At 46.0% G+C, this 21,975-nt stretch overlaps 1 protein-coding gene across 1 annotated transcript; it reads left to right on the top strand.

Annotated features, from left to right (window-relative positions):
• Window positions 1–1,001: 1,001 nt before the first annotated feature.
• On the top strand, window positions 1,002–12,893 carry BCL2L14 (BCL2 like 14). The gene is made up of 6 exons (XM_063309371.1): window positions 1,002–1,160; window positions 6,258–6,778; window positions 8,905–9,063; window positions 9,824–10,014; window positions 10,919–11,194; window positions 12,688–12,893. The coding sequence occupies exons 2-6, from the start codon at window positions 6,319–6,321 to the stop codon at window positions 12,721–12,723; spliced, it is 1,122 nt and encodes a 373-aa protein (XP_063165441.1). The 5' UTR covers window positions 1,002–1,160; window positions 6,258–6,318; the 3' UTR covers window positions 12,724–12,893.
• Window positions 12,894–21,975: the final 9,082 nt, after the last annotated feature.

The following is a 21,975-nucleotide window of genomic DNA, read 5'->3' on the forward strand; positions in this document are numbered from 1 at the left end:
GGCATTTCTGTTTTCCCATGCTAGGAACTCTGTTTTGCTGAAGTTCATCCATATCTGGGGATTAAATCAGAGTAGAGTCCCCCTAGACAGACCCAAACTGAATCAGTTATTTCCAGAAGTCCAGGTCAGACTTCTAAACTGGATCAAGTGCTTTCTGCACAACCACTTTGCAATTAATTAGGGTTTAATTGCAGATAGAGAGAGAGAGAGAGAGAGAGATTATGCCCACTAGATGTCAGGACTGCATCAGTGAACCAACACTCTTTAGGGTTGTCAAAGTTTGTGGTAGCTTGCAAAGATTCCACTCTTTAGGAATCTTTAGGAAGTCAAAGATAATGTCAGAGTGGAATCTTTGCAAGCTACCATAAATCAAAGTTTCCACCCTGCCATGAATTAGAGGGAGAAAGCCCACGTGCACCAAATGGGCTTTGCTTTCTGTTGCAGCCGGTAAAAGATGAGAAGACAAGAAAACCTACCAAGGTGAAACTTTGGGGCTTGTTAGAGAGACTTCAACGGCCGCGCGAGGGGGGGGGGGATAGGGGGAATGTAGAAGAAAGGGGGGGAAGTGCTGTTTGTGTGGTTTGGGGGGGAAAGCCTTAAGCTGCTGAACTGCCCCCCAAGAGTTAATTGTGACGTTGAATCGCTTCTCGATGCTGCTTCTCATTGAATAAACTTAGATACATCCTACACGGCTTGTATTTAAGTTTTATTTAGGGGAATTCAGAACTAGGAAACTGACAGATTGGCCTAATGCCTCTTTATTGACTGAAGTCTAGATTTACAAGGGCTTTGGGTGTAACCCCAGGGACTGAATGCGGTGCTTTTCCCATGTCTTTTCCAGAAATGCTCGTGTCTAGTGCTGGGATGCCCTCTGATTTCAAGGCGGGTCAGACGGACTTTGTCTTGGGTGCTGTTTAATTTCTGCCTGAGCATGCTTGAGTAACTCCACCCTTTAAACTTTGACTGCATGAACCTGATGAGGAAGTGAAAGCTGTTCAACTTCTTTATTTGAATTCCCTGCATTCGCCGTTGGATGCACAGCTGCAACAGGGGACATTCGGTTTTAATGATCTCTAACCATTTATTAATTTCATAGGCAGACCAATAGGGAAGACCAGGAAAAGCCTTCTTCAGGACTGTTTGGGCACTAAAATCTGAAGGTAAATTATTCAAATTATTAATAATGAAGAGCTAAATCTGAATGTTAGGTTTGTTTAATCCTGGATGGTAGATATCCTATTGGGAATTTTCTTATACTTACGTTACCAAGCAAAACCACATCCGGCCCTGCTGAGGAATGAAAACCCTTGGTGGTATTCCAAGTGATCCAGCAATGTCTGGTGCCAGCACGTCATTTGAATTCAAGCCACGTCAGACGGACTTAGTCTTGGGTGCTGTTTAATTTCTGCTTGAGGATGTTTGGGTAAATCCTGGAGGTGTTTCAAAATGATCCAGCAATGCACGGTGTTTCCAGACCTTCGCTGGATGTTCTGGTCCTAATCTATGCTGGTCTTTGACCATCACAAAGATTTGATTTGACTGCTCCTACTATAGGACGTCATCTTGAGCACAGGTGGCAAATGGGCTAAAATGTTGCTGAAAGATTCTTTTGCAAAACCTGGGGTTGATGTTCCTGGCAGTGGAAAGGGATGATGTAGCTACGGCCTTTTGCCATTTTTTCCGGGAAGAGAAGAAGAAAGATGACATCAAGTCTCCCTGTAAAATTCTGGCACTGCTGCTGGATGACTTCTCAAAGGGTTTCTGAAGAAATGAAACTGAAACTTTCTGAAGAAAGTTATTGCCTTAAATGAAGGCTGCATTTCTGAGCTGATTCTCCATTGATTTATCATTTTAGCTGCATATCCTTTCCTGTGGCACTTACTCAAGCCTTGGGTCTTTTTTATTCTTGTAATGTTTTGATGTTTTAACTTGGAATCTTCCCAGACAACTTGGGTTCCTGGGCTGGTGGAAAATATCTCTAAGAAGGAAGCGGGCATCCTTACAGGAGAACCCTACCAGTAGGCATCTGGGAGAAGCCGATGGGATGCCACGCAACATCCCTAACCTCTGCCAAGTCTTCTTATCAATAGAAGAGAATCTCTGGAGCTCAGGGTTGAACAATGGGAGTCCCTGGTGCTCTCTGAGCTCGGTTGTGGGCTTGCAGATGTTTCATTCCCTGACTAGGCAACATCTTCAGTGCACTGATGATGTTCCCTAGTCGGGTAATGAAACATCTGCAAGCCCACAGCCAAGCTCAGAGAGCACCGGGGACTCCACAAGTCTTCTTATCTCACACCAGCCTCCCCGTCCCCGTTAAAAGTAAACAGAAGTAACAGAAAACAGCTTCTTGGTGGCTATTGAAATTATATAAGCTGGAAAGAGCTGCTTAAAGCCAGAGGAGCACTGTCAGAAAAGTAGTTGGCAACTGTATGTAGAAGAAATGACTGGAAGGCATTTGATTTCTCAGAAACAAGAAGCAGAGTGAAGTATGACCAGTCACTTATGTCACATATGCAAACGGGCAGAAGTTACTTTTTGTACTTTGAACAGATGGTCTAGCAGATATCTCAGGTCAGAGAACAAGTGCAAGAAGGCTGATACGCCCAAAATAAACAAGCTACTATTTACCCTAGGAATACTTTGCTAGCAATTTCATGTCAGCTTCTATCAAACGAAAGCCAGGAGATCAGAATGAACAGACAGAGGACGGGGAGCTTTGGGCATTTCTGAAAACGGGGGTTTCCTAGGCTTTTCAGGAGTGCCGTATTGTGCTCCTTGCGATGAGCATCCTAGCCGAAGCAGATTTTTTTTTAATTTGGTGCCCAGGATCATGATTTGGAATGTATGGAGATATTAGGTATATTAAATTTACCAGATGGACCGATATTTCCACACCAGCTTGAAGGTGGGCTGTTTGGAAAAGCAGACCTTTATTTCCATGTAAAACCACAAATCGGTTTACGCTTTTGTTTGATTCAGCTGCCTTTAACTGGTTGGGTGGGCACGAAAGGTGGTGAAATCTGCTGTGACAGCCATCCCTGTTGTGTGCCAAATTTCAGAGAAGCTGAGCGTTTGCCTTTTTTGTGGATCTTATTTCTGTTGTTTGCAAAGAGAAGAGAATTAGAGTTTTCCCATCCTGAATAAGGTGGAAATGGGTGAATAAGGAGAAAATATAACGGGTGATGAACTCACTGAACTTCTTGAAATAAATGCATGGCTCCCAACAGCGAGAGACTGGAGGACTTTGTAATGGTTGCCTAATCCCAAATACTCAGCCTCACAAGCTCGGGCTTAACGATAACTGATTTATTAAAGGGATAGTATGCAAATACAGAGAAAGCTGAGAATGAGCAAAAGCGCGCCAAATACAAACTTAAAAGCCTTGCCTTCAATCCAGCCCCGCCCCAAGCACCCGTCAGCAACCACCCCCTCCCAGGTGCTAGCAACCGTTACACGCGCCTGGGAAAGTAACCTTGAATAGGATTGCAAACCCAAACATACATTCCAAAGTCCCAAAACAAAGAACAGAGCACGAACGGAAAATACCAGCAATGAGCAAGCCGGGAATACACGGAGAAACGGTTTGACATGTGAAACGTTACGATGTTAACAGAACATTGAAACGGGGAACGTGACAGACTTTGACATCACCTATGACAGTCTTTTTTCCCAGATGACCACAGATGTGTCCTGGAAACATAACCCAGACCTGAATCAGAGTTTGAAAAATACCGTGCTGTGCAAGAGGACAGAATTTCTCATCATTTGTCAAGAGCAGTGTTTCTCATCCTTGGGACCTTTAAGGTGTGTGGACTTCAACTCCCAGAATTCCCCAGTCAGCTGTGCTGGCTGGGGAATTCTGGGAGTTGAAGTCCACACGTCTTAAAGTTCCCAAGATTGAGAAGCAGTGGTCAAGAGTGTGACTTCTCTTGCTGAGTAATACATTTTAAAAGATAATTGTAACTGAAGAAATAATTGAAACTTCAGGGATGCCTGCAGGTTCAAAATTGACTCTGATTTGAGATGGAATGCAAGGGAGAGACCATCTGATCTCAATCTGTTCCACTTAAAACACTCCTAAGTGTTTGGGGTCATATTTAATCTGACCCAAATGGAAATCTGAAGCCAGCTTGTCTTTCCCAGATATTCCCAGCATGAGAATTCAGACATAGGGTTAATACCAGCGATATCTTACAGCTCACGACTGAACATCGCCCCTTTTTTTACCACCCCCCACCCCGCTATTAGAATTGTCATGACATGAGTTTGTGGCTAAAGGCGTGATCTACATTTGAAAACCTCCTTTTTATCCTATTGTGATAGATATTTTTTTATATTGTTTAATGGAATTATTCCACTCTTGATTTTGTTTGGCTTTCTTAGATGACTCAGAGATCTCTCATTTGGTAGAGAGGGGAATAGATCTACATGGGGATGGTTGCTATAGACCACCCCTCCCACACTTGGACTGTTTTAGATTCTTCACCACCTGGATTCTTTATTTTTACCTTTATTTATATTATTTATTATTGTATTTTTATACTGTGTATTTTATGGTGGTTGTTTTTAATCGATTATTGTAAACCGCCCAGAATCCCCCAACGGGAGGAGATGGGCAGGGAGAAGACAGACAGACAGACAGACAGACAGACAATCAGTTGCCCAGGTCAGCTCTTGAAGCACTTTGAAATGTTTAGAATAGATCTCTTCATTATCATTTTGCAAAGAGTGGATCGTAATGGAATTAAAGCTTTGCCCAGTTGGACGTCCTTCAGGCAGGGTTATCCATGGGAGGGGACTCAAAAATTCAAGAGGGCAGCCCCCGTGGCTTAACTTTTTTGACCCCCTCCATGCCCACCCCAGACACCTGGGGTCATCAGCTTCAGTTCTTGAAAATCCAAATTGGCAAATGCAGAGGGGCCGAGTCTGGGGATGGCAGATATCAGTGGACAGCTGGACCTGGACAAATTCCCCCACTGCTCGGTTTCAGCCTGTGCAATAGCTGCTGAGGGTCTTCTAAATTCCCAAAGAAAGCCCATTGTTTCACAGGCCTCCTCCTCCCCCTCGTCCTCTCAGGCCAGCCTGCTGGTGTCCTGCAGCCCATGCCTTTGAGGACAGGCAGTTCTAGCGACTTAAAAAAATGTAAAAAAATGTTTTCCTGCACTCTCTTTGCAAACGTTCATTACAAGTTTCAGCCTGTCCTTTTACCAGGTTATAAAATATGTAACGTCCTGGGCAACTCCTTTTCCCCCCTTCCTTTTTATTCTCATTTAAACCTGAAAACATTCAAAATGTAACAGAAGATAATGATGGTTGGCATTTAAGCAGGACTGGGACCTTCAGCCCTATGCAAAGAGATCTCTTCCTCACTTGTCCATCTGTCTGACTTCTTGCTCCCAAACACACTTTGGTAACAAATCATGAATTATTGTTTGTCACCAAATCTTGGCTTTTGGAGAAGTGGTAGACCACTGTTCTGGGCATTTTTCCTTTTCTGTTTAAGAGTGTATGCAAGTGGGAGTCTTAAAGTGGAAGGAAATGGGGAAAATGTGGTAGGAAAGTACTGATCCACAATAGGCCAGGAATCGTGGCTTATCATTAGGAGTAAATGGGCTAAAATAGATTTAAAGGCAGCTGGCTTGATTGTGGTGGATGAAAACCAGTGTGCTGGCTGGGGAATTCTGGGAGTGGAAGTCCACACATCTTAAAGTTGCCAAGTTGGGAAAATTCTGAAATAGAGGATGCAGCAAATGCCTAATAAGAAAGACATTCGTACATCTGACCAAAAATGAGGAGTTGAGTAGCACCTTTCCCAACTAACACATCTTACTAAAAGGTAGAAGCTTTTGTGAGCTTTGATAAAATGTGTTAGTCGGAAAAGGTGCTACTTGGCCCCTTCTGATTTTTGGCCACCAAAGTCTGGCAGAGTTCTCCTTCTATAGTCCATACTGCTGGGGAGTCTGTGGGGAGGGGTCAAAAAAGTCAAGATGGTGGCTGCAACCGTGTGATTGAAGCCTCCACCACCACCCCCTTTCTTTTTAAATACCAAACCACTTGGAGATGCCATTTTGGCCTTTTTAAAACCGCCCTTGCACTTGGGTGTTGGACTGAAAACAGTACTGGCTGCTACCGTTCCTTGTCTTGACATCTCCGAATGTTCCTTACATTCCTCAGCTCAGAATAAAAATAAAAGGGTAAAAAAGAAGGAAGTGTGTAAAAAACTTAGAACTGACTTGGATTTTTTTATTTTGCTGCAGTGTGCAAGGGCCTGGTGGATATTGTGGGACGAGCAACAAGCACAAGAAGAGCTTGACCGACATGGAGGAAATCCCTCTGGAGGATACAGACAGAACCAGCATGGAGTACAGGCTCCTTAGGGCCTACTCGCAGCGGCGACTGTCCGCGAGCAAGTACGGGCAACTGCTAGAAAGAGAAGCCAAAGCTGAGGAAGAAAGTAGAGCGATCATGCCAGCCGGCAGTCTAGCCAAGGACGAGGTCACCCTTCCAGAAATTTCTCCGATAGACCACAAACCGCCTGCCCAAAACAAGGACCAGAAGAAGGTGAAGAAGAAGAAGAAGAAGAAGAAGGCGGCGAAGGAGATGAAGGCAAAGAGCAGCTGGAAATCCCTTTGCATGCCTTCTTGTCTAAGGCCACAAGGAAGAGATGTCAGGCCACAAGGAAGAGATGTCAGGATCCGAACGATGTTCCTAGAGCAGGAGCCTACCAACACCAGTTCTGCGTGGCCGGAGGAGCCTGGAAGTTTACCGGATGGGCAAAGTAGGTTTCCTATAAGTCGGGCAGCAAACGCTGGATTAGTTTTGGTAGCATAAGAACCTTTCTTGAAGGCAAACTTCCCAGAACTTGTTCCTGGTAACAGTTTAGACAGCGAAGCCAATCAAGGTCATTACAGGTAGTCCTCGTTTAACAACCATTCGCTTAGTGATGGTTCGGAAGTACAGTGGTGTTGAAAAAAATGACGTACGACCAGTTCTCACACTTATGACCATCGCAGCATCCCCGGCAGTCACACGATTACAATTTGGGCGCTTGACAACCAGTCTGCATTTATGACCGCTGCAGCGCCCCATGGTCATGTGATTGCCATTTTTGACCTTCCTGGCAGGTTTCTGGCAAGCAAGATCAATGGGTAACTGCATGGTTCACTTAACAACCATGTGGTTTGCTTAACGCCCACGGTGATTCACTTAACAACTGCTGCAAAAGTAATAAAAGGTCAGATTCACTTAATGACCGCTTCACTTAGCAACTGAAATTCCGGTCCCAGTTGTCATTAAGCAAGGACTACCTGTAACTCTTTTAATATCAACTATTTCAATATTGTTCTCAGATTCTTGGAACGAACATACTTTTGCTAACCCTTTCCATTTAATTTTGCATCACTGCCTTGGTCACCAGAGTTTACTGGGGTTACACCTCTGGAGAAATAGTAATTCTTGACTGTTTTTGAGATTTCATGTGCTCATCAACATCTTCAGTTACTGGGCACAATGCCTTTTGCTCGTAGCCATCTCTAGCGAGGACCAGGGTTTTAGGGCCTGAGTTTGTCAGCAGCTTTCAGTAAGTGCTTGCAGAAGCTCTACAAAGCTTTAAAAGCATAGTTTGAAATGGCAAGTTCTTTCTTTATGCTATTTCTGGAGCACAGCCTAGTTTAGGTACCAAATTTTGCAGCCTCCCAATTTCTGTGTTCCGCTGTAATCTTCAAATGGATTGCTAAAGCCCACATGTTTGATTTAGCCTTCAGGTACTCCAATACAGGACTGTAACTCAGTTGATTTCCAGGGGTTTCAGATCAGGCTTTCTATTTCTCTTACTCTGTCCTCCCTCTGAGCAAGCCAAGATGAAGTTTCATAAATAATTTGCTTTGGAGATGATACTCCAAAAGAGGGTAAATAGATTAAAATTTTGAAAACTCATGTGAACTCTGTCTGTCTCATCCTCACATCCCCTGGAAGTATCTCACATCATATAAATAAACCACGCAGAACTCAAAACAATCCAGATGTGATTTCCTTTCCCACAATCCCAAGTCTGTGGGAGCTGAAGTGAAATGCTGCTGGACAGCAATTTACCTGCTAACCCATTGTAAACCAGAATGGCATTGGGTATGGTTGTTCAGTTCACGTCTCGAAGTGTTATGATGTTCTTGGCATGTTTCTAGGTCCACACACAGACCGCCCCCACACACTAAGGGTATAATTTTGGTGTAGAGTCAGGTATGTCCACAAGGCATGGTCAAAAAGGTCAAGATGGCCACTGCAATGTGTGATTGAGGCTCTGCTGGTCTTTTTTGTACAACAAAACCAGGTGGAGCTTCAATGACATCATTGCAGTGGCCATCCTGATGTTTTTGACCACACTTTTGCGACACCCCTATGTGAGTAACAAGGTATTGACCATCTATGCCTACAGCAGGTTAGCACATACTCAATATATCCTTTGCAATAGCAATGGTATTGTGCTTATTGTCTGATTTTAAAATGTAAAATATGGACACAACTTTCTTTTAAAAAGAATGTTCCTCTTCACCATTCTCAAATGAAGTTTGGATTTTCTGTGGTAAGAAAAAAAGAGAGGAACGAACGGATGATAACGGTGGGTGAATGATGCCTGCCCATCAAAGACATAATGGTTTGGAGCTGGCCGTTGCAACCGTATGACAGATTTCTTCTTTAATCGTCGTGGGCCGTTCTCCTTCCCCTCCAAAACACTGCGGTGGTGGAGCCAAACTGGATTAGAAAATGGCAGCTGTGCATTTTTCTGCCCTAAGAACTAACTGTATCTTTTGGTGATGCAACAGATTGCATGTTCCTGACTAATGCATTCGCTGAAGGGAGATTGTTTAATGGAATTATTCCACTCTTGATTTTGTTTTGCTTTCTTAGATGACTCGGAGATCTCTCATTTGGTAGAGAGACTTGCGGAAATAGTGGATCATTCCAAATTTCCCCCTGGAAGAAAGAGCTCCCAAGTGGTGGAACGTACATTGAGTCTAGAAGAAGATGGTGGCTGGGTCAGCAACCAGGGTGGTGATGATGGAATAGGTAAAGTGGTTTTCCTTCGTGGCACTGCAGCACATCTGTTTTGAACTTCTATCTTGGGGGGAATGTCTTCATATTGATTTCCTGGTCATGGACGTCCACAGTCCCTTTTCCACACGGGGGCTGCAGAAGATTCCCACTTGGACACAAGTTCTAGAAGATGCTCAAACTCGCTTTCTGCACTGCCTCACAGCAGTTCAACCCATTTCAACACAACCGTTCTCCACAATATTTCACCATGGGCTCTTGAACACGAGCAATATTCACAGCACGTGCACATGGCAAGAGATTTCTCAGGCTATTGCTGAACTGGCCATGGAGGGACTTCTAGATCTTTGTTTCCAAGCCGTGGCTGGCTCAGCAGCACTGCCCAGTAGAGGCCATCCGGCTTAGCTATTTGAAGCAGCTACATTAAAGGACCTGGGAGGGAGGGGCTGGCAAGAATATACATCCATGCTCATTTGCCAGCTGGTTGGGGTGACGAAGAGGTGGAGCATGAACACACACACACAGAACCCAACTCCTCTTGTAGAGAGGAGAAATCTGTATTATTTAAGGAGGCGGCGGCGGCGGCAGCTGTGGTTTTCAATTGTAGAGACCGGTGCGTTTCAACCTGGGCAACTTTAAGACATGTGGACGTCAAGTCCCAGAATTGGCTGGCTGGGGAATTCTGGGAGTTCAAGTCCACACATCTTAAAGTTGCCAAAGTTGAGAAACACTGATCTATGTGGTCGCTAGGAGTCAAAAATGATGTGATGGCACCTAATCAATCAGTCACTCATTACTAGTGACAGCTTGCAAAAGCCTTTGTCCAAGAGCTTTGTTATTTTACTTCCTGTGTTAAGAAAAGAAAACGAGCTAGTTTTTTTTATCTTTTTACCAGATAACAAAGAAAAGATAATCGATGCAATCGTTGCCTTGTTACGGAAGTCAGGAGATGAGCTTCAGGAAGCGGTAACCAATGACTCCAATGGTCTGGTCTTCAAATTAACTGCAGAAACTTTCATTTCACTCCTTTGTTTTTCTTCATTTACAATTTGGGGCATGGAGTCAGCCAGGTGTAACCTTCTTCCAAGCCCTCCCCTTGAATTCAGAAAAGGCAGGAGCAGTTGGGAGCTTCATTAGATTCTCCAACCTTGGCCTATCAAAGAGAAAAATCCCCCAAGAATGCAAAAATTGGTCATCTCTGAAATAAGCCCTTACACCTTGTCTGTGTTGAGCACCATATTTTTCCAAAGTTCTGTTGTGTGATTTTTCGGCTATTAGAGCCCCTGGAAGTATTTTCACAGACCTACATTCAAAAGGTGATTTCAAAAAGTCACAGAGTCTATAGTCCTAGACACACTTACCTGGGAGTAAACCTCGTTGAAGTCTTTGGAATAGCCATGGAACTGTCAAAAAAGTCCACCCTTATTAGGAGCGGGGCATCAAACAGTCTAACTTATGGGTGAGGGTGGAATAAAATATGGAGAGAGCCCTAAGTAAGCCATTTTAAGCTCCGGCAGAAATAGGACATAAATCTGATACAAACGTGGAACCTGAGATGAACCTGAGGGCTCAGATCTTCCTCAGGCATAAAGTCATGTAGACTAGGGATTTTCAAATGTTTTCAGGCTGCAGAAAGGTTTTTAAAAATCCCGGCATCCCTTATCAAGAGGCACAGTTTGAGTGATTGGGTATGTGCTCTTTTTTGGCCCTTAGTCTCTCATGCAGTCCCATCAAGTTCTTGAGGAGTTCTTGCTGGCTTCCACGGAACACAATTTTGAAAAAGAAAACGAAAGCTGACCTAGACAACTTGTGGAGGATGTTGTCCGTTTGCACTGGCTAATGTATCAGTGTCTTCTCTTTCCTCTTCCAGACGCAAAAGAATAAGACTTTTTGGCAGCGCATCAGGGATATGATAACCTCCTATGCTTTCTTCAGGAGAGTGATTGACCAGTACTTTGAGGAGACACCCATAGATTCCACAGGGAACTCTGAGGATCAGGTTAAGAGCATCAAAGTTGCATTGATGATGGAAGCCACAACCAGACTCACTGCAATGGACAGCCACCCCATGAGCCTGATGCTAGGCTTTGGAACAAAGTACCTGCAGGAAAACTTCAGCCCTTGGATCCAAAGCCAAGGGGGATGGGTAAGAGATTTCACTGTCTAAATCAGTATTTCTCAACCTTAGCAGCTTGAAGATGTGTGGACTTCAACTTCCAGAATTCCCCAGCCAGCCATGCTCATCTGGGAATTCTGGGAGTTGAAGTCCACACATTTAAAATTGCCAGGGTCAAGAAAGACTGGTCTAAATGATCTTGAGCCATGTGTTCCTGGAGGCTGCTGCCTGTTGCCTTCTTTGAGAGAGACAGTTACATTTGGGTACTCTGCAGTCCCTAACTAAGGGCATCAACTTCTAAGGGAAATCAGTGCTTTCATCAATGTTAGTCCTGGAACTGCATTTGTTTTCATGAGGTCATTCAAGGAGAATGTCAATCAATGAACTGAACAATGGACTGTTCTCAGGGAACTCCAAGAATGGTCAGTCTGCAGCATGAGCTCGAGGAGGAGGAGATTTTAAGAGCTTCTAGTTAGGACAAGCGTATATCAGCACAGTTTCTGAGACCCCAGGACCACATCTGGGGATCCCGAGGATTAAACTGTGGTTAATCCATTGCTTGTAGCACAGAGTTGCAGTGTAGCTATGCTGCAAGACTGAAAGGGGGAAGGCCAGGCACCTGGTGGCTTCATATTTACTCAACAGAGTATTAGGAGCTGTGGCTGAGCTGAAGAGAGCCCATGCTCTTCTCAGCATGGCACATATCACCACATTCCACTCTGCCATTGCAGTTTTTCTCCCTCTCTTAAGAAGAACATTCATTTCATGTTAGCATCCTTAGAACGTTCCTTTCAGGCCAGGGAGAGCCCGGGGAAGAACTTGGTACAGCGTCTCCAGCTTTTCTTGGCACCTGTATGAAAATGGGTTCTGTGTATTACATTCATCTAAGAGAATTTTAGAAGGCGTATCACAAAGGGAACCCAAGGGCCTTGCGCTCTCCCTTCTCCTCATGCGTATGTTTATCCTGGGGAGAAGCAAGATGAGGAGAATGTTCCTGAAGCAGCCCTTCGTCACTGCAGCTCAGAAGAAAGGGTCCATGCTGCTCAGGATGGCTATACCACTGCTGGTCTTGGTTCCTACCTTCCTCCTATTCCCCAACAGCCCTTGAATGGAGGCTTAGCAGCTTCAGGGATGGTCTTCACTGAGAAGAAGCCTCAGGGCTGCCCTTCCCTCCCAGTGTCAGTTGTCCTTTTCTCACTGGGAGGGACTCTGGCTTCCCATCCCCTCTCAGGGATCAGGGATCAGTCCTGCTCAGAAGAGTTGGTTGCCCACCACAATGGGAAAGCAGGTTCCTGGGGGACAGGAAGTTCTTAGATGACATTGATGCTTTCCTTCAGCCCTCCATTTCCAGTTAGGTCACAGGTCACTTGTAGCTTATCTACAAGATGGTTCATGATAACCTATCAGTTGAGAAGCATTTGTTGATGTGCAATTGAAGCTTCTGGCTGGGTACTTTCCATGATCTTGCAAGAAACCTGGAAAGAGTTATAATCCCATTGATCCAATTTCTCCTTCATTTCCAGGGAAAAGCTTTAGGATTACCAGACCAGGAAGAATGAATGATGAAAGGAGATCTTCTTCAAGAGTGTTGATTAATATGGAGCAAGTGATTGGGAAGTGAGAGGAAAAAAAGCCAAGGCTTGGTCACTTTCATGATGGCCTCCAATACTTGTAGATGATGCTACACAGAATCATAAGACTAACAACTGCAGCACTAGGATGTCGTGGGACAAAGACCAGGGTCTGCAATGGCTGACGCTGTCTTCGTCCTGCTCCACATGAGCAGGAGATGAAAGACCCATGTACCTTTATTATCAGAGGGCCCAGAAGCTATTATTAATGGAATGAAGCTGGAATGAAGCTATTTATTTCGAGCTTTGGCTTCTGGGTCTAAGTGAAGCATGCAACTCATCCTTGCTTCTACGGTCTGGATGAGAGCTTTAGGGCAAGAATGATGGCTGCCCTGTGCCAGGCATCTGAAGACAAACCTTGGGCTTCCATGATCTCCTTTTCCTGGGGGTGTCCAGGGGGTGGGGGTCCAAAAAGACAAGATGGCAGCCCCCTCTTGACTTTTTTGGACCTCCCTCCCTCTTTCCCTGGGGGTGTTAGCGGTATAGCTCATAAACTGCTGCTTGCCTTCTTGCTCTTCGGCTTAACGTACCAGATGCTGTATTTTTTAGTTGGACAAATCTCTCGGTGCCTTTCCTTGGGAGGGTTGGTACAAGCATAAATAGAAAATAATACAATGACTTTGGCCGAAGAAGGTGTACTGTTGACAGTATGCCTGGATCTGGATCTGAAAGTGGTTAACCCTAAGAGGCAAAATTAGTTTAAGCCACGGCTATTGATTTACAGGTACCTAATCAATAAAACAATAAAACAAGTGACTTCCATTCTCCTCTGCATTTTCTTCTTTAGTTGCTGTTTGGGGTGAGCTGAGTTCTTCCTTCCTTGGTATTTTAAATTCTAGCAAACAAGTCTGGAATCCGGTTGACAATCCCTTCGATTTCCCTCCAAGATGAACATTGCATTCTTGGTTTTAAAGCAGTGTTGATCGTTGTCCTAATAATTAGGTATTTGAAGAGTCTCAAAAAAAAAAAAAAAAGCTAGGAGAGAGATACCTAAAAGCATTTCAATACTTCCAACAATGTTTCTCTTATTTTCTTAATACTGCTACGTTGAATTAGCCTTTTCCCCCTGCAGCGGCATACCGAATCAAGCTTTTCAGGGCTTTTTCATAACTTTGTAACTGCAGGATTTACCAGCTGATCAGAGCCCCATTTTATGATTTGGAGGAAAAAAATCACTTCTACCCATTCTGTGAAGAGGTCTCAGTCCTCAGGCAAAAAAACCTGAATTCTGGTACTAAAGATAAGATCTCTCCAATGCTGTTGCATTTCTCAGCCTTTTTTTTTTTATTCTGATGGTTTCTTATAAAAAGTCTGTTGTGGCTGTGCATCGCCACCCCACCCGCGATGCCTTAATGTGTGGCTTCCTGTATTACGTCTCTGAGTAGTAAGGCTCCATCTTCAAAGTAAGCTGAGGCAACTGCAGTGGATTCATTGTTCTGAATACTTTCTTTGGGGGGGGGGGGTTAGTGTTAAAAATGTGATCGGTTTCTCATATAAGTGACACAGTAATGACAATAATTGAGAGCGCCAGCATGGCCTAGTGGTGAAGGTGCTGGACTAAGACGGGGAGGACCTGGGTTCTTGTTCCCCCTCAGCCACAGAGTCTCAGTGGGGGATTGGGGGCCAATCCCTCCCTCTTAGTCCAAGAGCCCAGGTGGTCTAGTGGTGAAGCTGCTGGACCAACAGCAGGAGATGCAGGTTCTGGTGCTCCTTAGCATGAAGCCAGCTGGGTAACCTTGGGCCAGTCCCTCCCTCTCAGCCCTGATGAGCATCAGGCCCGTGACAAACTGGCGGAAACACAAAACATCCCATCGTGCACTTATAGCTTTTCTTGTGAGTACCAGACAAGCCCAGTGGGCCAAACGCTAAGAACAACAACGATGATGATGAGAATTAAATCTATCCCAGTGTGCTGCTTTTGCAAGTGAAAGTGGACACTAAGGGAGACTGTTCTTATAGAAAGCATCCAGGAGGGGTTGAATGCTGTGTGCACCTGGCAAAGGAAAGGCAGGGAATTCTCCCCAGGGTGAAGAGAATGTGGAAGCCTGTCCCCCTTTCCCATCCTACCTTTTAAAAACCCACCGTGGGCTGCCAAGGGCTTTCAGTATCTCTGACTCTGCCCATCTGTCTGCAGAGCTTGCATCCCGTGAGTGCATGCTGCTTCCTGTTCCATGCTGGGGGGTACAATTGTCTCCTTTAATACATGCTGTTACTTCCTTAAAATAACCCCCGAGTCAACTCATTCATTTCTGAACAAAGATACGGATGCTGTTCAGCTGAGCTTGACCCCTGCTGAAAGTATACCTGCAATTTTCTTGGCAGCATTACGGAAATAGCTTGCCATTTCTCTCGTTCACGCTGGCCTCTCTGGATCCCCAGGCATCGTCCATCCAGATATTAGCCCTGCTTAATTTTTGGCATCAGTCAAAGTCGGCTTTGGTGCTGCCCCTGTGGTAAAATTAGAATTTAAGGGAGTCTCGGATCCAGCTGGAGAAAAAATTTCTGCTTTCTCCAGAGCCCACAGCTCTCTTGAAAAATGACAGAGGTGTCTGCAGGAAAGGTATCCAAAAAGTTGGCCACGACTGTGCAATCAGAGCCCTGCTCTCTTTGTGTGCGTCGCAATGCTTTGATCGCATGATTGTGGCCGCCATCTTGACTTTTTGGACCCAAAGAAACCCCTGAAAAAGAGAAGAGCAAGCAACCCACTTTAAGTGTGGCTTTGCTACGTAAATGGAATAAATCTTTTATAAGCTGTACAGCACAGTTATTGGTGAGGCTAAGAATGATGTGTTCCTGAGTTCAGTGGAAATGTGCGTAAGAACATGCATGTTTAAGGTAATACTTTAAGAAGTTGACAAATATCTTGTGCTATCGGAAGTGAGGCAGGGCAAACTTTTAGCAACGTCCTGTAAACAGCAAGGTAGAGCCTTAAGTAAGTTTTGGTGTTCACCAAGGAAAACAGAATGCAGAAATGGTGAACACCACTACAGGGGACACACCAGGCAGAAGACTAGAACACATCTGTAAGCACTGGAAGTTTACTAATCTCCCTCCACGCAGACAGCTAGGGCATAACTTCATTATTGGAACAAGCTGGATTGAAAAAGCCAAGAGAATTCTTAGAAGAATGGCACCGTCCTGTTCAGACTATGAGACGGCCAGGCAGAGTACTAATAAAATTCTTTATTGAATAAACTACTTACAATAGTAAAAGTTCTGCCATAGATTAGAATATGTAGTTCAAATCAAGTCCAACCAGATGGCAAAGGACACACAGGCAACACTGCAGGGTCAGACGTGATGTGGTTCTTAAAGGTTAATGAAAGAACTCCAAGCAGCAAACAGCAATCTTGCAGAGTAGAAGCGTGGACCAAAAAAGGGAACTTGCACCTTAAGCTTAATTACGTTCAGAAATAAGTTCAGTCTTCACACTGTAGTTAGATGAAGAAAAAAAGAGCTAGCTTACTTTTATTCAGTAGATCTGGATACAAGTAGATCCACAGTAGAACGCACTTAATCATCACTGGTTCTTTGTAGACACATTTCTATGTGGAATAGAAATGTCTGTGTGCAGGTGAGATGGTAGGGGGAGGAGCTGCACGCAGCACCTCCTGCTTGCATGTCTGCCCACGAGGTAATGGAGATTGTTAATCCCCAAGCCCAAGGAGGAGGAGGAAGAGGAAATCAGGTGACCCACATGACATCCCACAAGCACAATAGAGATGCGATTTGCTAGAGTGACCCCCTTTGTCATGTTCGCCGTTCCAATGTTGCTGGTACATCGTAACGTTTCACATGTCATTTTGCTGATACATGTTTCATCTGGGAAGGGAGGAGGATTCCATTTCGTGAGGTTGTTATCTGTTGGCTGCTGGATTGGAATGTGTTTGGGTTATCTCGTGTGTTCAAGGTTCCTTTCCCAGGACATCAGCAGAAACGGTTACCAGCACCTGGGGGGGGGGGAGTTTGCAACGGCAGGGTGAGGGGAGGAATTATGTTCGCACCGAGGGTTTTTAGTTTGTATTTGGCGCGCTTTTGCTCATTCTCAGCTTTCTCTGTATTTGCATACTATTCTTTAATAAATCAGATATCATTAAGTTCCTGCTTGTGAGTCTGAGTCTATTGGGATAGGCAACCATTACATAAAGCTGAGAATCCAAAAAAATTTTCCGTTAGCCCCTTTCCAGATTTATTTTGTGAGGGGAAGTGCTAGCGATGAGCAAACCAAATCCCCAAACCATGGAAAGTGAAGAATCGAGCGAGGGGGAACCCGACTCTACAGTAATAAGAACGGAGAGAGTCCCTCCTCGAGAGACTTCAGAAGTTCGGGAGGGGTCGAGCTTCAGCCCAGGAGGTGAGGAGGTTGGAGGTAAAAGAGCCCCTGATCCGACCGGCGAGTCACCAGGCGAGTTAATCACCTGGGATGAGACACAGGGAACCCTACCAGGGACGTCAAGAACGTCTTGGAAGCAGCGATACCCGTTGTCCCCAACCGTGGTGAGGCAAGAGAGAAAGGAGGATTCCCAAACCCCTGATCGTATAAAACTGGTGGAGGCTAAATTGGAGTCCTTAGAATTTATGTTTCGGAAAATGTCCATGGACTGGGGTCCACGGGAGAGGAGGAGAGAGGAGTCCAGTCATAGGTATTTGACTCCTTCGCCCCCACCTTCCCCAGAGGAAAGGAGTAGGACCCAGCACCGAGAGGAAGTAAGAGCACTGAGGGTGAGAATTTCAAGGTCCCCTCCTCAAGAGCAGAGATCCCTGGGGGCTAGGAGGAAGCCCGACCGTCCAGCTGTGGCGAAGGGACCGCCCGGAGTGGGGTTAAGGGACTTTACCGTTAAATTTGATGGAGATCCAACTAAGCTGTCGTTTTTCCTTACTAATGCAAGGAGTTATATGGACGAATGGGAACAGTGTTTCCGCTCAGAAATAGCCAAGATTAATGCCATTGCCACTAAGCTCAAGGGGCGGCCGGGCGATTGGTACGTGCAGTTATGTCAATCGGAGGCCCCTGAGCTGGAGGAGTTCGAGGAATTCCTGTGGGCGCTAAAATTACACTTTGAAGACCCGTTAGCTAAGGAAAGAGCAAAACAGGCACTGAGGGAGCTGTGCCAGGGACCACGATCGGTGGCAGACTACACTCTGGAATTTAAGGCTCTGGCTGGGAAGGTTGAGGATTGGTCCCAATCCACATTAATAGAACTTTTTAAGGACGGTCTGAATATGGAGGTCCTAAGGTGGTCGCTTGGCCGAGACGACCCGGATTCCCTATATGAGTGGATACAGCTGGCAGGGAAGGCTGAGCATGCTCATGAAACTTTTGCTCACCGGAAGGTGTTGAGATTTGCTAGGCTCAGCAAGGGTTCCCGCACTGCTGCACCCACTGGAAAGTCTGGCCAACGTGCTTGGGAAGAGGAGAGAGAGCGCCGCTATGCGAAGGGTCAATGCCTCCGATGTGGGAAGGAAGGTCACCGAGCGGCGGCGTGCCCGAAAGGAAAGACCGAGGACCGTCCGGGAAAGTCGTCGGGGAAATCTCCCTCTTTACCCAGGAAAATGAAGGCGGCTTTGGAGGAGACTGAAGTGGAGGAAATTCCCTACTTCGGGGACGAGGGGGAGCCCGATATACTCCAGCCGGCGGGAAACGCCAGCCACCTGCTTTAAAGGGCGCCTCTGGGCAGGTGGTAGAGGAAGGGTGCAACCATATTTCGGTGAGTGCCAACTATCCCACACTGACCGTTAAAGTGAAGTTAGGCTCCCGCACAAGAACTGTTGAAGTGTGGGCTTTGATCGATTCAGGGTGTTCGCATTGCTTGATGCACCCTGACGTGGTGACTGCTTTGGAGTTGCCCAGCTTTCCACTACAACGTCCCATGATTTTCACCCAGCTGGATGGTTCCATGGCGGGGGGGAAACCAGTCACCCATTTCACGGGCATGGTGGTATTGCAAATGGGCAGCCACCGTGAGGGGCTGCCATTTGTAGTGGCACCTGTGGGGGGTCCTTTAGTCATTCCGGGGATTCCTTGGTTGGTCCAGCAAAACCCATATATAAATTGGGTGCACAGGACTTTGACTTTTGGGGATGGTTTCTATCAAGCCCCTGGGGAGGACGACGTTCCACAGGCTGCAGTGGGGAGGGCGGCGGCAGCAACCCCGCATTTCGCTGCCACCCCACTGGAGGGCTTGCCGGAGCAATACCAAAGTTTTGCAGATGTGTTTGGTGAGAAGGAGGCGGGCCAACTCCCACCTCATCGAAAAACTGACTGTGCAATAGAGTTGGTCCCAGATGCACAACTGCCCAAACTAAAAATCTATGCCATGACACAAAAGGAACTGGCGGTGCTGCGGGAGTCTGTGGACAAAAACTTGGCCAGGGGTTTTATTGAACCAGCAAATTCACCAGTGGGCGCCCCTGTTTTGTTTCGAGCAAAGAAGGATGGGACATTGAGACTTTGTACAGATTACCGCGGATTAAATGCGGTTTCAATATTAAACAAATATCCTATAAAAGACATGTTAGCACATCTGGCCAAGGGGAAAATCTTCTCTGAGCTGGATTTGAGGGAAGCATATTTCCGTATCCGTATACGGGAGGGGGATGAGTGGAAGACTGCTTTCAATTGTCCTCTGGGCTCTTTCCAGTACAAGGTTTTGCCGCTTGGTTTGGCGGGGGCACCCGGGGTGTTTATGCAATTGATCAATGAAGTGTTACATGAGCATTTGTTCAAAGGGGTATTGGTCTATTTGGATGATGTTTTGATTTATACTGAAACGGTGGAAGAACATGAGAGCTTGGTGAAACAGGTGCTTAGCAAACTGAGAAAGGCTGAGCTTTATGCTAAACTTTCTAAGTGTGAGTTTCATAAGACTCAGCTTGACTACTTGGGGTACAGAATTTCAGACAAAGGTATTGAAATGGACCCTGCGAAGATTCAAGCTATTTTGGAGTGGGAGCGCCCGCGTACTTGCAGGCAGCTCCAGAGTTTTCTTGGCTTTTCCAACTATTATCGCCAGTTCATCCAGAGCTTCGCAGAAATTGCATTGCCTCTCACTGATTTATTATGTGCAAAGGGGCTGGGGGACACATGGAAGGTGAAGAACCCGGGAGCATTGCTCAATTGGACACCTGAATGCCAGTTGGCTTTCGACAAACTCAAAAGCCTGTTCACTGCTGAACCTATTCTGCAACACCCTGATCCCACTAGACCCTTTGTGGTTCAAGTGGATGCTTCCGATTTCTCCATTGGAGCGCTCTTGTTGCAGGCGGATGCTGCGGGCTGCCTGAAGCCCTGTGCGTATTTGTCCTGCAAATTTTCTGAGACGGAAAGGCGATGGCATGTTTGGGAAAAAGAGGCTTTTGCAGTCAAGGCTGCTTTGGATGCATGGCGCCACCTCTTAGAGGGGGCCAAATGTCCTTTTGAGGTTTGGACTGACCATAAGAATTTGGAAGCGCTCAGCACGCCCCGTAAGCTCAGTCCTAAGCAGATCTGTTGGGCTCAATTTTTCAGTCGCCTTGATTTCAAGTTGAGGTTCATTCCAGGCAAGAAAAACTCCCTGGCTGATGCGCTTTCCCGCCTGCCCCAGGATTCGGTCCAGTCGCCTGATGTTGTGGGTACACTGTGGATGGAACCCCAGTTGGGATTGCAAGCTGTCACTTGCAGTCAGACTCGTGCGCAGCTGCCCTCAGATTCAGTTTCACCGGCTGGGGGAAGAACGTCCATTCCCTCGCAATTGCAACAACAGTTTCTCTCAGAACTGAAATCTGACACTTGGTTGCAAGCGAATAGAGACAATGTTACATTTGACCGAGGCTTCGCATGGAAGCAGAACCGCCTCTATGTCCCTGACAGTTTGCGAAGGGAGATTTTGAGTAGATCTCATGATGATAAGGTGGCTGGTCATTTTGGCTTTGTGAAAACCTTACACCTGGTGCGCCAGCAATTCTGGTGGCCTACATTGAGACATGATGTCAAAGACTATGTTGCTTCGTGTCCTGTCTGTGCTATGTCAAAACGGAAGGGGGGCAAACCGCAAGGCTTGCTACAGCCGGTGGCCAGTCCCTCCCGTCCTTGGGAGGAGATCACCATGGATTTTATTGTTGATTTGCCTCCTAGTCAGAGAAAGACTGTGATTTGTGTGGTGAAGGACTAGTTTTCTAAACAAGCCCATTTCATTCCATGTGCCTCCATTCCGTCTGCTCAGCAATTAGCCTGTCTATTCCTAGTCCACATCTACAGGATTCACGGGAGCCCCTCCTGCTTGGTCACAGACCACGGAACACAGTTTACTTCTCAGTTTTGGAGGGCATTTTTAAAGCTGGTGGGCACTAAGCAAGCATTATCCACTGCATCGCATCTGGAGACTGACGGATCTACAGAGGCTCTTAATTCGACCCTTGAACAATTTTTGCGAGCGTTTGTCAACTATCAGCAGGACAATTGGGTTGATCTCCTGCCTTTTGCTGAAGTGGCTTACAACAACGCTGTCCATCAGAGCACAGGACTCATCCCTTTCCGTACTGTTTTTGGCCGGGATTTTGTTCCCATTCCTGATCTGCCTCAACCCACTACACCGCCCTGTTCTGCTTCTAACTGGGCTGCGCACCTGGCTGATTCCTGGCCAGTAATTCAACGAGCGTTGGCAGATGCCCAGTCCGCCTATAAACTGCATGCTGATAAGAGACGGGCCCTTCAACCTACTTTTAAAGTTGGTGATAAGGTCTACCTTTCCACCAAGTTCATTAAGTCTCCTCAGCCCTCGAAAAAATTGGCTCCTAAGTTTGTTGGTCCTTTTCCCATTGTGGGAGTTGTGAACCCTGTCACATTTAAATTGGATTTGCCACACAATCTTAGATGTTTACACCCTGTTTTTCATTGCAGCTTGCTCAAGCCTGTCAACCACTCTGATCGGTGGCATCTGCAACCTACACCTCCTGCTCCAATCATGATTGACGGACAACAACATTTTGAAGTGAAGGAGGTCCTTGATTCTTGCAGGCTTCATGGCACCTTGCAGTACCTCATTTGCTGGAAGCATTTCCCCCACCCTGAGTGGGTGGCTGCCCGCGATATTCAATCTCCTGTTTTAGTTAGGAGCTTTCATCTGGCTTAAGGGACGCGGTGGCGCTGCGGGTTAAACCGCTGAGCTGTCGATCGGAAGGTCGGCGGTTCGAAACCGCGCG

Source organism: Candoia aspera, chromosome 7 (assembly GCF_035149785.1).
Source record: "Candoia aspera isolate rCanAsp1 chromosome 7, rCanAsp1.hap2, whole genome shotgun sequence".
NCBI classification, from domain to species: domain Eukaryota; kingdom Metazoa; phylum Chordata; class Lepidosauria; order Squamata; family Boidae; genus Candoia; species Candoia aspera.

Bases quoted from the DNA above. Each gene is read 5' to 3' on its own strand.
- BCL2L14 (XM_063309371.1), top strand. From the start codon at position 6,319: ATGGAGGAAATCCCTCTGGAGGATACAGACAGAACCAGCATGGAGTAC. The intron at 6,779-8,904 runs GTAGGTTTCCTA...TTGCTTTCTTAG, and splicing joins AAGTTTACCGGATGGGCAAA to ATGACTCGGAGATCTCTCAT. The intron at 9,064-9,823 runs GTAAAGTGGTTT...TGTGATGGCACC, and splicing joins GGGTGGTGATGATGGAATAG to TAATCAATCAGTCACTCATT.